Below are 13,203 nucleotides of genomic sequence, written 5' to 3' on the forward strand. Positions count from 1 at the left end.
ATAATATTTCTAGCCATTTCCCTGACGTTTTTGTTTACAAACTGTCACTTTAACATTATTATATTGGTTGTTCTATAGAAAACTGTCATGACATCTGTTATTTAGGTGACGTTTTCCTTCCATAACTGTCATAATTAGTGGGTTTTATAAGTGTCTGATATTTAAATTTGTTGGTTATCTAATGAGATATGAATCAAGTTGAATTAAATCGAAATCATGCTAATAGTTTAAAATTTACAAATAACCTGAAAGAAAAAATTACAAAATTTATTGAATACTAAAATATTCATTCGAAAGAAAAAAAAAATACAAAAAAATATAAATTGTACATAACTAATCTATCCTATTACTAATACACTGGTACAATAATTTGAGATTCTTATTTTCCGACAGCCTTTCTCCCGTTTTCGACCAATTAACTATATATCATATTTTTTTTCAAAGTAGCTGATCCATTCCTTCTTCACGTCCATGATATCATCGTCGTCATATGTATGTTTCCCAAATTTCAGAATCAATGATCAATGATATAATGTGTCATAAAAAACCAACAACATAATACTCGTAATGATAATATTTATTCTAACATATAAACTTACCAGTATACTTAATTTTGTTGTTTTTCGATAATCTCATGACATAAAATCCACATTCCTAACCACCAGGTTATTTTGGGACATGTTGTATGCATTCAACAATTTTATGTATGTTAAAAATGTTTAGCTTAACGAATTTTTGAGTTGATTCACTTACTGGTGGTGAATACCAAGACAGCCTTGTCACGTCTGTCGTAGCTTTACGGGACTGTGTATAAATTATTAAAAATGAAAACAAGTAAGAGTTTAGGGAACCATATAAAAGAACTATATATATTTAACCTTTACCAACCTCAACATGATTTCATCTATATTGTCCCTCGGCCTTTCACCGGTTGAATCTAATTGCAATATTAACATCCATCAAATTCACTCGCAGTAATAAGAATATAATTACTCAGTTTTCCTTTGAATTCTACAAACATAAAACAATTTGAAAAATATAAACTCAAAATCTAGCTAATACTCACCCATAAAGCACCCAGAAAGTACCGAGCATCATCATATTGCTCCAATTTACAGTTAATGCCTTGTGCGTTGGCCGTTGGGACTTTGGCTGTCAACATATAGATGTTTTTTTGGTACCTAAAAAAGAAAGCAACCAACTTATTCAGCCATAATAGTGTTGGTGATTCAGTACATAACAGATGCAGAAAACAATACAATGTTCAATGCTATGTGGGGTAGACGTCAATACCAAGCTCGTAGCTTGAAATCTGTATATCTGATCAATCAACTAAGTTCGTAAAATATATCGAAGCAAATAGCTTAACAGTAACTAAGTTCATCAATGAGTATATAAGCTAGTTGGAAACATCCACTCTAGCTGTGCATGCATAGGTGAATTCGATAAAGTAAAGATACTTTACCCTCTTCAGGATCAACAATTCTTTTGTGGCCATTGTTGTCCACTGTTGCGGAGATCTTCGATTGAAAAGTAATCAAACTGTCTATAGATCAGTTCATTTCATATAGCAAAATAAGAGTCCGACAAAAATAAAATTTATTTGAATAGCGTAAAGTGGATAACCTTGTTCCTCGTCTATCAATTCTAAAGTTTCTGGATCAGAACTGGGATGGCGAGGCCTGCTTTCCCATTGCTTGTTTCAAATCTAAAGGGAGGAAGACTGCAACTAATTAGATTTTGCTCCTAGGGCCTTGACGCATCAATGAGGGCACTGATAAAACCAACATTGATGATAATTGAAGCTTGCATAAAAAATCGCGGTTTATCTGCTAATTGAATAGATCAGGATGACGGATATTCATTGAGCCTAATAGGAGCTGCAAACACTGAAAAAAAATCAAGTTCATTCAAAAATAAAGAACACCAAGCACTTGAAATAAAAACAATAAAAAGGGATAACAAATATCATATTCCAAAAATGGCTGACGAAATTAAGTCTTCAATAGAGGAACGAATACGAGATACAGGAGTAAATCTAAGAACACATTAATACTTTTAGCAGAGAAAGTGAGGGAGAAGGAGATAAGAAGTGGAGAGAGCCTGAGCGGCGGAGAACTAGAAGATAAAATTAGGGTTTCAATTTTATGGGTACAAGCGAATCTTTTTATGTGCAATCACCAGGATGATCTCAATAATCTTAGGGTCCGGATTTATTATACATGCGTTTCGCACACGTTCCAAAATATGATTTTAATTTACTGCCGTTAAATAAGTAACAAAATAAATATTTTTGCCGGTAGACTTTCTAGTTGGCGTTTTAGTAAACAACCGTCAATATACATTTGAGATATTATGACGGGTTATTATCTGAGCCATTACGATATAGAGAATATACATAACAGTTTATAAGCATCACCGTATGGTAGGTTTACTGCAACAGTTTTTGATCAACTGTCACGGTAGCATCAATTAGTGACGGTTTCCCTGGGTACCGTCACCTACTTCTGACCAACAATAAACTATGACAGACCTAGTGATATGGGATCTGATTAGTAGTTACATTCCTTTGATCGAGTGCTTGAAGTTGGAATCACGAAACGTCTCCTCTCGTTTCTCTAGTTTCTACTTCACGGTGCTCGTCGTCAGGTGCAGTGCTTCTTATGCAGCATACGTACGTACACCCGTCAATGTGCAGGTCGAATATCCAGTAAATTCACGTACATCGCGAGGGTGCAGTTTCACTTCTATGTTAACTATCCAAACGAAAAAACTAAACACTGATCATTTAGGTGCATGGAAAAAAAAATTTAGCCCCCCATTTTGAAATCCTGGTTCCGCCACTGTATGTGGCTCCACCGCTGAATCATCCTGCACCGGTTTCTTCATCTCTTGAATAGTATCTGCAACCGTTAGAGCTTCTTAACCAATAGAGGTAATACTATTTATTTTTACATTATTTGAAGCTCCATGGTACTTTTTTTCTGTCAGATGTAGTGAATGAATTTGGTTCTTCTCTTATTCATGAATCAAGAGGATAGATGTATTTTACATCTTAACACAACTGATAATATGCCATAGCATGAAAGAAAAACGCCAACTGCCAGAAATCCCCATATAATAAAAAATTAGCAGAAAAATCGAAAATTAAGACTGTTAACTCTAGGGTTACATTTGATGTATTTTGTATTTTCGTATTCATAGTTTTTTTTTAATAAGAATTCTGTAACCACCATAGAATTTTGGTAACCTTAGTTACATGCTAATCCACCTAGCTTTGACTGCCCACAAAAACTTTGCAGAACACTCTTAGACACCGAGATATACCATTACATTCTTTTGTCCATCTGCACCCATTCCAGAGCTATAAATAATAGCCATTGTCTCAGCAACAATTAGTCTGACTGGCAACCCAAACCAGCACAGTAACTTTGAGAAATTTATAATACTTTTTTAGCAATAAGGAGCTCAACCCAACAAGTGCTGCACTAGCTCCCAGGGCCCTCTCACTACTGGATCCAGAGAGTAAAATGAATGCAATCGGAGTAGGTAATAATGTAATTGCAAACTTCCCCGTCCTTGCAAAATGAGTATTATCGCGCAAGAAGTCAGGGGCAGCACAGAGCAACCGACCGAAGAAGGAGCATGCGGAATAAAGCATAAGGGGCTCAGTAGTTTTAGAAGCTAACCCAAGGGCAAGAGACTGCGAAACTTGGCCTAAATTATTACTGTAAACTAATCAAATTGTACCTCCGCAGAAGTAAGCAACATATATTATCACCAAAAATCCAATTTGCTAACTAGGTCTCTGGCAGGGTGTTCTTCTCTCGGAACCAACAATCGATTCTTTACAGTCACCTTGGTTTGTGATTAACATCTCATTATCCACTCGATCAAAACTTATCCGATTTGTGCCATTGATTAGAAAGAATAATTACAGTTTATCATGTTTTAGGTAGCAAAATTTCGTAATATTGTTTTATTTAAATAAAATACGGTATAATCCATGTGAATTGCGCAATTTGTAAAATAGTAAAAATTGGTAATATATACTCTCTCCGTCCCACTGTTAAGTGACCTAGTTTAAGTTTGCACAATTTTTAAGGCAAGCAAGGAAAAAGAGTATATTTAAACATTTTTTTACAATTATACCCTTATAGGTAATAACTAGTGAAATTTTGAAATGATTTATCTCTCAAATTACACCACGGATGTTCGCAAACTTCATACTATTGAAAAGCATTTTAAAACACCTATGTAACGAATATAAACATGCCTATCAAATTATGCATATTTCTTATATTTCTTATAATCAATTAAAAGGATAATTTTAGAAATATCTCTTGTTTAGTGATATATGTCACTTAATTGTGGGCAAAATCTAAAAGTAAATAGATCATTTAATGGTGGGACGGAGGGAGTATATGACTTTCCTAGAACATCCTGTTAATTAGTGTTCATTGTGCCTTGAGTTATTGCATTATGGACACTTTGATCTAACATATTCGTGTGTGTTAGATGAATGTATTTACCACACGCACGGGCACAAATCTAGTTAAACTTATAGTCGCACATATTTTGTGGTTACGTGACGATTTTATTAATTTTTCCTTTTATTTTCTTAGATATTTAATTTTTACTTTTATTTTCGTGTGAAACATGTGGTTTTTTTTTTCTTTTTTATGTACTACTCCCTCCGTTCTTTTTTAATAGGCCAGTTTTTATAAATAAAAGTTTCAAAAAAATAGGCCAGTTTCCTAATTGGGAAAGTCAAATGTTATTTTATTTTTTGGGACAACTTTTCTCTTAACCTCTTTTGATGACAAGTGTCATGTGGACCACTTCACTTTACTTCTTTTGCTAACAAGTGTCATGGGGACCATTTCACTTCACTTCTTTTATTGACAAGTGTCATGAGGACCACTTTCAATGATTAGTTCTCTTAATTTCCTTAAATTTCGCTAAAAACAAAACTGGCCTATTAAAAAAGAACGGAGGGTGTACATATTAAGTTGAAAAAAGAGTCATAATATGGTAGGTAATCGACTTTCGAATCGAATTTGGACCTGCATAAAATTCCAACACAAGTTAAGTTAAGTTTTTTCCTTATAGATTTGTAATTTTTAAACCAATTACACATTGCCAAATGTCTTCTCAAAACGTTTGTTTCACAAAACTCAAAAACGGTTTTTTTCGGTCAACATTAAGCGAGGATTTCCTCACCGTCCAATATGAGAACTTTGTTCGTCTACGATATTAAATCTTTATATAATCGGCGAAAGATAAAATAATATTTTTCACCCATTTTTGACACCACCTATAATATTTGGAGTGGCTATAGTAGATTGATGATGGCCCAATTGTGTTTTGATTTCCACCCACCTCCCAGCGAGTGTGATATAAATGTTATGTTCCCCTTGCCCCCTTTCAAACAGCTTACAGCATGTTTACACCGTTCCGTATTCGGTGAGGTAAATTAAGAAATCATTGCCTATCACAAAGTTTCAAGAGAAAGGAAACAGAACCAGTCTAGAGGTTTTTAGACCTTCAGCCTCGGGGTTTAAGAAGATGAAGGCGATGGAGTTGAGGTTATATTGAAGAGTTAAATCAGAATCCTAAATTTATCAATGGAAGAAGCAATTCATTCCGGGTTTCTTCGTAGGAGACCTCATCTGGGGAGTAAAACAGTCGATACTCTTCTCAAAATCATGTCTTTATGTGCTGATGATCAGGAGTCTCAGAATTCTAATCCCATCGTATTTGATGCCCGAAATTCAGGTATTTGAATCAGACCCTTTTTTTTTTTTCTTATATTTAATTTCACTTTAGTAATTTTAATTTAGTCCAGTTTTGCTTGTAATTAGTTTAATTTTGCTAGATTTTTATAAGGGTTTCTGTTGTTGAATTTAATTTTTTTTTTTTTGCTATCCAGGTGTTCGAAGAAATGACTCAGAGAATGAATTGGTAAAAGATAAAAGCACTGAGGTGGTTTTAGGTGAGGGTGAAAGTTTGTATATTGAGAATGATATAAGTATTGATGATTATTTAATTGAGAATGTGGATTGCTGGATTCAGAATAACTTATTAACTGATAAAAATATTGAACTTTTAGGAGTTGAAAATTTGATGATTCTAGATGATGAGGTTGGTTCTTTGGTAGTTAAGGAACCACAGCAAGGGAATGTTGATGAGGCCAAAGTTGTTGATGAGCATGTAAGGAATGAAATTCTGGAACCAATTAGACATCCAGAAGATATGCAAGTGCAAAGTTCTTCTTCTGAGCAGAATGTTGGGAATGAAGTGGCAGGTGATCATCAGCGAGAAGAGACGTGTTTGACGGAGCCAGTTAATTTAAATTCTGCTGCTTCTTTACTCACTGATATGGACATTGAAGATGGTGAAATTCCCGATGGTTTAGGTCTCTATAATGAATTAGTAGATTTGATAAATGAGGATCTTGCATCGAATGAAGAAAAGACTGGTGGCGAAGACCAGATTCATCTTGAAGTTAATAAGGAGAGCAATATCGAGGCTCAACGAGAGGAAGATAGGGCGGCAGTTGAAAAATATATGTCTTCAGCTTGCACCCAGGAAGAAATTAAGATGAAAAAGAACAAGAGGAAACTTGATAGAGATTGCGCCGTTGGTGTTGGTAATAGAAATCTCAAACGGGGTTATGAGGATGATTTGCTTCCAGGAGCGGGAAATGGTGGAAAGGAAATTGATGAAGCCAATGTGGATGCACCAGCAAAAAAGCCATGTTTGAGTGATAGAATTCTCGAACAAAGTTATGGGGATGATTTGTTGCAAGAAGCAGGGAGTAGTGGAAGGGAAAGTAGTGAAGCCAAAGTGCCTGCAATAACAAAAGAGGCAGGGTTTTGTAATAGACAGCTTGAACGGGGTTATGATGATGATTTGCTGCGAGATGCAGGAACTAGTGGGAAGGATAATGGTGAAGCCGAAATGGCTGAAACAACAAAGAAGGTACAGTCATATGATCTTTACCACATGCATCTGATTGGTTTGCTCTTCATTTTTCGTAGTTTATTAATCTGTTTTGTGATAGTAATCTGTCCTTACTTAAATAATGCATTTGATGTTGTTTATTTGTTGCAGAACACTAAAGCAGGTGAAAAAAGATCAGGAGTTCCTAGTAAAGAAAGAAAAGCTAAGAAAAGGGTATCTAATTTTCTCTTTTACTATACGTATTTTTTGTATATACATATAGTGTGAACCGATCTCCAGATTACCTGCACAGGCTAAATCAGTTTCATATCATTGAACTTGACACAATTTGCTTTGATATCTTATGCTAATTCTTTTTACTATATTCTGAAATATAGATGAATGAGAGAAAAAAGAGAGCACAAACACGGAGAGAACAAGGAGTCAAGAGGTTGAGAATTGAACCACAAATTTCAAAACCAAAACCACCAAAGTATTGCGAATTTTATCTTAAAGGAAGATGTCAGAAGGTAGTCATCATTTTCTATTGTTTTTCTCTTCACGTATCTTTCCTATGTCGTCTAACATTTTTTTCAACTGTTTTTATATCAGGGTTATTCCTGCAAATTTTCACATGATACAACTCCATTGACGAAGTCCCAGGTACAATCATCTCAGTCTCCTACGAATTTCCTTTTAATAGTAAATTTCAAGCAATCTGTCCTATCAAATATTTGTCTTAGAGAGACCTTGATTGCATGTTATTACTCTTCTTCACCTACTAATTTTTTTGTCCGTTTTCTGACTCATTGTTTATTTCTCACAGCCATGCAAGTTTTTGCCACTCCAACAGTGCTTGAAAGGTGATGACTGTCCATTTGATCACCAACTCTCTAAGTATCCATGTAACAACTACGTCTCCAATGGTTCTTGCAACAGAGGAGATAAATGCTTGTTCTCGCACAAGGTATGTTAATCTTCTACTAGTTTTAACTTGTAAATGCGTCTAAGATACTAAGTTCCCTATATTTTAATTGGCCTTTTCTCTTCAAGGCTTTGCTGGCTTATTCTGAGATCAGTTGATTGATGTTGGATCATCCTCTTGTGTGTCTCTGCAGTGCTAGGGGTTAGCTTTAGGGGCATCTTGAGACTTGAACTGAGATCAAGTGTCCCTCTTCTGCACATAAGTGTGTTTTCATTCCGTCACTTACTTTTTTACTGATTATTATCCTCATTCATAACAGATCTTGGAAACTCCTAAACTATCTGACGTTAGCCCAACAGAAGCAGTGTCTCAGCCTTCACCGAATAACTTAAATACAAAGAGAAGTCAAAACACAAAAAACATTTCTCCTTGTATACTCAACAACATATCAAGTGGGGCGTCTCTGAAGACCCCGTCAACAACAGGATCCCATGTCCACAAGAACCCTGAGCAGAGCGTGCTGGAAAAAATGAGATCGCCTGCACAACCACCTAAAGGAGTTACATTACTCTCATTCGGCAATTCACCTTCGAATAACTCCAGTGTGAGACCACCTGCACAACCGCCTAAAGGAGTAACATTACTCTCATTCGGCAATTCGCCTCCCAATAACTCCAGTATGAGACCACCTGCACAACCACCTAAAGGAGTAAAATTGCTGTCATTCGGAATTTCGCCTCTGAATAACTCCAGTAATAAGACGAACTCGAATGGCACAGAAGCAAGCAGTCAAATAGATCAAGAGACATTGAAAACGGCCCAAAGTTCGAATCAGCTGTTCCAGAAGACTACACCGTCAACATCAGCTTCTGCAAGTCAAGGATCACAAAACTCATCACAGAACCTGCAAAACAAGAATCCAGCTCAAAGAGCACCGTCCTCAACCTTATCTTTTGCAGCCAAGTACGAATCAGAAATGATGAAGAACCGGTCAAAAATTCCCACCGGCTTGAGCACCACCGCCAACAGTAGTAAGACACCGAGCAGCAGCACTGCCGCCAGTTCAAGCATTGATAACATCCAAAATCGATTGCTGAAAGCTTCTCCTTTGCTTCAAGAATTCCTCTTCGGTTTTGGTGGAACTGATGGTAAACTGTAAATTGTAACATATGAAAAAGAAAAAAAAAAAAAACCATTTCATTCATAGTTCTCACTTTGTACTATCTTGCAGTATCAATCAAAATTTTGTAGATTTGCTGTAATTTATGCCAGTTAAGACCTGACTTAAGTCAATCTACTTTGACCTGACGTTTTCAATTTTATTTATTCCATAAGTTCTGAGAATTTTATTTCAACTCAAATTCTCAAAATTCTAGGGATTACTCTGGTTTTCCCACATTCTCCTCCTCTTTCTTCTTCTTCTGTTGAATGAAATTGAAAATGTTTAGATCCTTGTTCTGTAGATTGGGAGCAAATCTCAGAAGAACAACAGCAACAACCATCAATGGAGGATCATTCTCATCATCATCGTCAACAGAAACTAGGTATTTCCTCTTCACATTGCAGAATCCAGATGTTCTGGTTATAAATAGGGCTAGTTCCATGTTCTGTTCCTGCTCTGCTACTAGTAATAGTTTCAGTTCATCTTCTGATTCTTCATTTGTGGTTAGTTTTCTAATAAATTCATGTGGATTATCTGAATCTGAATCTCTTACTGTATCTAAGAAAATCAAATTCAATCCCAAATACCAACCTGATTTAGTTGTAAAATTATTTCAAAAGTATGGTTTCCCTAAACCCCAGATTTCAAAACTCATCACTAGGCGTCCAGTATGTTTGTTATCAAATCCTCTTAAAACCCTAAAACCCAAATTGGATTTTTTCAAATCGAGAGGGTTACATGGAATTGAACTCATTGTAACTGACCCAATTGTTCTGACATGGAGTTTAAAAGACACTATTATCCCTACCTTTGATATCCTTAAGAGCATTCTTCGTACTGACAGAAACATTATTGAATTCCTTAAGAGGACAGTTTCTCAGATGTTTAGTAGAAACCTAGCTAAGACATTGGTGGTCAACCTAGAGCGTTTAAGATATGAAGGTGTTCCTCAATCTTATATTTCTAAGTATCTACTCGAACGACCTATATATATTGGAGATGCTGATAAATTTGAAGAGGCTGTTGAGAAGGTTAAAGAGATGGGTTTCGACCCTTTGAAAACTACATTTCTTGTAGCTATCGAGGGATTAACAGTGAGTGAAGCCTCTTGGTACACTAAAGTGGATGCTTACAAGAGATGGGGTTGGTCTGATAATCAAATTCAAAAGGCATTTAGGCAAAGTCCTCGTTGTATGATGTATTCCGTGAAGAAGATTACATCAGTTATGGATTTCCTTGTGAATGAAATGGGTTATGACTCATCGAGTATTGAGGAAGCCCCGATGATTTTAAATAATAGCTTGAAGGAGGGGATTATCCCTAGGTGCTCTGTTGTTAGAATTTTAGTCTCCAATGGTCTGATTAAAGAAAAACTTTCTCCTCGGGTAATTTCAAGAATGACAGATAAATCCTTTTCAGACAAGTTTGTGAAACCATATGAACACGAAGCTCCTGAACTAATGATGGTATTCCAAGGTCAGTTGAAGAGATGAATACAACTTACTGGTATGTAGTGTTTCCCCTTTCTATTTACTTGCTGCTTTTCTTTAAGGTTTTAGCTCTATGCTTGTTTTGTTAAAATTGTGTCACTTCTCATTTATGAACAACATGAAGATGCATGTCATGGTGTAGTTGTTATTTGGTTTATAGGCACTAAGCTAATCTTGAACAACTTGATGTGATGTCTGAATTCTGGCTGCCAAACAGAAGGAAATATATTTTGGGCATGGTATGTGTGGTTTCTTGGTTGATTTCTGAAAGTTTATGCATGGTATTGCCTCATAAGCAGAAGAATACAGTTAGTCACTTTTATGACACTTGTTAGTTCTTCGTTGGAAAGTCCTGTCTAATTAATCTCAGTGATAATATGACAAAGCATTTATCTCATTGGTGCAACTGAGATTGTTGTTAGATCTGTGAAACGCGTTCTCAAAGTGACTTACCGAACTTTGATTGCACCATGAAGCAGTAGTTCTCTTGCACATCTTCTTAGTTGACGGATTTTCTGTTTACAGTTTTGCTCCATATTTCTGAATTTTTCTCAAGTTAATACTGCTATTTTGAGTTTATACCCTGGAGGCGAATGGAATCCGGATATTTTTACCCAGATCTCTGATGGCTTTGGTTATTCATTGGGATTCCTGAATACCTCTTTGGGTCTCTATGTCTTACTTACATGTAACTATGAACTAAGGACTGGAGTTCGATAATCAGGTGTTTCTAAATGGATTATTAAGACTCTTAAGTTTGAGTAAAAGAAAAATGAATTTGGAACTAAATCATGTGGGTCAAGGCTTTGGTTACTATCCTTTTTTTTTTCAATGTAGGATTGGCCGGTCATCCGAACATGTTGCACATCATACAGTTCATTTTATTACTGATATTTCTTTCAAGAGAAGCTTTAGCTGAAACAGTAAATTTAGAATATCTGTGTTCTTTACAAATTCTCATCGCTACATGCTCAATGATAGTCAGACCTTACAGTATCATTTTACAATCTTGTTTCGGTATTTCAGGATCTTTTAAGAAACTCACAGAGTCACAGGATCATGACATAGGGCCAGCGATTTCGCATTTCTTCAATGTTTTTTTGGAAATGGTCGTCCCGGGGTCTTGAAAAATCCCAAAAGAAGGTAAAGAAGTTAAACTTGTTTATTTATTAAGAGCTTGAAACATAATTGTTGACACAATTGGCGGTGTGTAGGTGAATTTATTGGTATTAAGAGCTTACATAATTTATCTGCAATTGTGAAATGTGCAATTGCTAGGATGTCATGCTTAACTTCTTGGATGTTGTTGCTGCATTCTTAGAAACACAAAAAAATTTCGTTGATAAAAAAAAGCTGTAATTTTTTTTTATTCTAGTTTGGATACAAGCATTGCTTTTGTTTTGGTGGAATACCCGGCATTTTGTGCCTTTTGCAGTATTACTAAGATTTTTGTTTGAGGAGAGAAAAAATAGATCCGAGGAGAGAAAAATCACCCTGACTCGTCAACTCAAAGGTTTTTGATACTGAGTCAAGTTTTATGTTTATTTCGGACTAAAGTACCCCCATCTGGTTTTTGTATTGAGCAGAACACTGTAATTTCTTTTATTCAAGTCTAGTAGTTTATGATCAGCAAACGCTTCTTCAGCGTCTAAAGCAGGTGAGTCAATTATAAATTAATAAGTCTTTTAGATGGCAAGGTGAAAGTTCCGAGAGGGGAAATCAATGCCCATGCATAATCAGATCATGGTTTATGGATTCAAACGAAATTTTTTTTCTCTGCAAAATGGGGAAAATGAAATGGTATTGGATATAATGAATCAGATGCATGCTAATATATTTGCCAACTAGTCTCTCGTCCTGTATTAGCTATTCGTCTCACTGATCTCAGTCCATGTAAATTTCTTTTTCTCAGTCTGTCCGTTATCATTAGGGTTTTAATAAAGCTCTAGTTCTTTATCGTATTCTAAATTGGGTTGTTTTACTACTATTAATCTTCAGCGGCGGAAGGTTACTGGTCCAAAAAAATATTTAATTTCATCTTATTTAGGTTCAAATTGTGTTAGTGATATCAGCCAAGGTTAATAAGTTACAGTTCAAATTGGGTTTCTCTTTATTTGGTGGTATAAGTTAATCAAATCAGCATAGAGACTTTTTATATCAACATATTAAACTTTGATTCTTATCTTTCGTTTTTCTATTTGTTGGATCCAAGTATTGTACGTTTTTTATTGGTTCTATCAAGGATTGTGGTCTTAGAAGATGTAATGGAGGCATAGAGATGATGGAGGTACAGAGACGATGGAGATGAGTTTAGTTAGTTGGCGTGCAAAGAGAGCGGGTGTAACTGAGGGTATTTTAGTCCTTGTCATACTAAATCATCAAATCTATTACTAATAATTGATAGATTAGAAGCTCAACTTATCTGAGATTGAAAAGAGTTAATTATTTGTTGAAGAAAATTTAGACCATTCAAAATCCTCAATAGCATCGTACCCCGGTTCAATGACCTCCCCCACCACATAGGACTTCAACGTCTGAAGCCAACCTAGCATTTATCTTCATCCGTCATGCATGTACAAAATGTTTCAACATTGACCAGTTCAAAATATCTAGAATATGCTTGCATCTTTATACTACTTGTGAAACTCCCAAGTTTATGCACCATGATGGTTCATGAGGTC

General features: G+C 35.6%; 2 protein-coding genes across 3 annotated transcripts; both read left to right on the forward strand.

Annotated features, from left to right (window-relative positions):
- The first annotated feature begins 5,446 nt into the window (after positions 1-5,446).
- On the forward strand, positions 5,447-9,169 carry LOC113295579 (zinc finger CCCH domain-containing protein 65-like). The gene is made up of 8 exons (XM_026543910.1): positions 5,447-5,778; positions 5,933-5,995; positions 6,113-6,984; positions 7,117-7,179; positions 7,344-7,475; positions 7,558-7,608; positions 7,772-7,912; positions 8,190-9,169. Exons 1-8 carry the CDS (start codon positions 5,628-5,630, stop codon positions 9,027-9,029), a joined length of 2,313 nt encoding a protein of 770 aa, XP_026399695.1. The 5' UTR covers positions 5,447-5,627; the 3' UTR covers positions 9,030-9,169.
- Positions 9,170-9,252: 83 nt separating this feature from the next.
- Positions 9,253-12,981, forward strand: LOC113300538. Of its 2 annotated transcripts, XR_003335821.1 has the most exons (3): positions 9,253-10,538; positions 11,549-11,665; positions 12,735-12,981. XR_003335821.1 is itself a non-coding variant. In XM_026549748.1 (2 exons), exon 1 carries the CDS (start codon positions 9,299-9,301, stop codon positions 10,523-10,525), a length of 1,227 nt encoding a protein of 408 aa, XP_026405533.1. In that variant the 5' UTR covers positions 9,253-9,298; the 3' UTR covers positions 10,526-10,538; positions 11,549-12,079. The 2 variants fall into 2 exon arrangements, 1 of the variants encoding a protein (XP_026405533.1); XM_026549748.1 differs by lacking the exon at positions 12,735-12,981 and having other exon boundaries at positions 11,549-12,079.
- The last annotated feature ends 222 nt before the right edge of the window (positions 12,982-13,203 follow it).

Source organism: Papaver somniferum, chromosome 7 (genome assembly GCF_003573695.1).
Source record: "Papaver somniferum cultivar HN1 chromosome 7, ASM357369v1, whole genome shotgun sequence".
NCBI classification, from domain to species: Eukaryota; Viridiplantae; Streptophyta; class Magnoliopsida; order Ranunculales; family Papaveraceae; genus Papaver; species Papaver somniferum.

Excerpts from the sequence above, each read along its gene's own strand:
- LOC113295579 (XM_026543910.1), top strand. The coding sequence starts at position 5,628 with ATGGAAGAAGCAATTCATTCCGGGTTTCTTCGTAGGAGACCTCATCTG. Across the intron at positions 7,180-7,343 it reads AAAGAAAAGCTAAGAAAAGG|ATGAATGAGAGAAAAAAGAG; the intron begins GTATCTAATTTT and ends TCTGAAATATAG. Across the intron at positions 7,913-8,189 it reads AATGCTTGTTCTCGCACAAG|ATCTTGGAAACTCCTAAACT; the intron begins GTATGTTAATCT and ends CATTCATAACAG.
- LOC113300538 (XM_026549748.1), top strand. The coding sequence starts at position 9,299 with ATGAAATTGAAAATGTTTAGATCCTTGTTCTGTAGATTGGGAGCAAAT.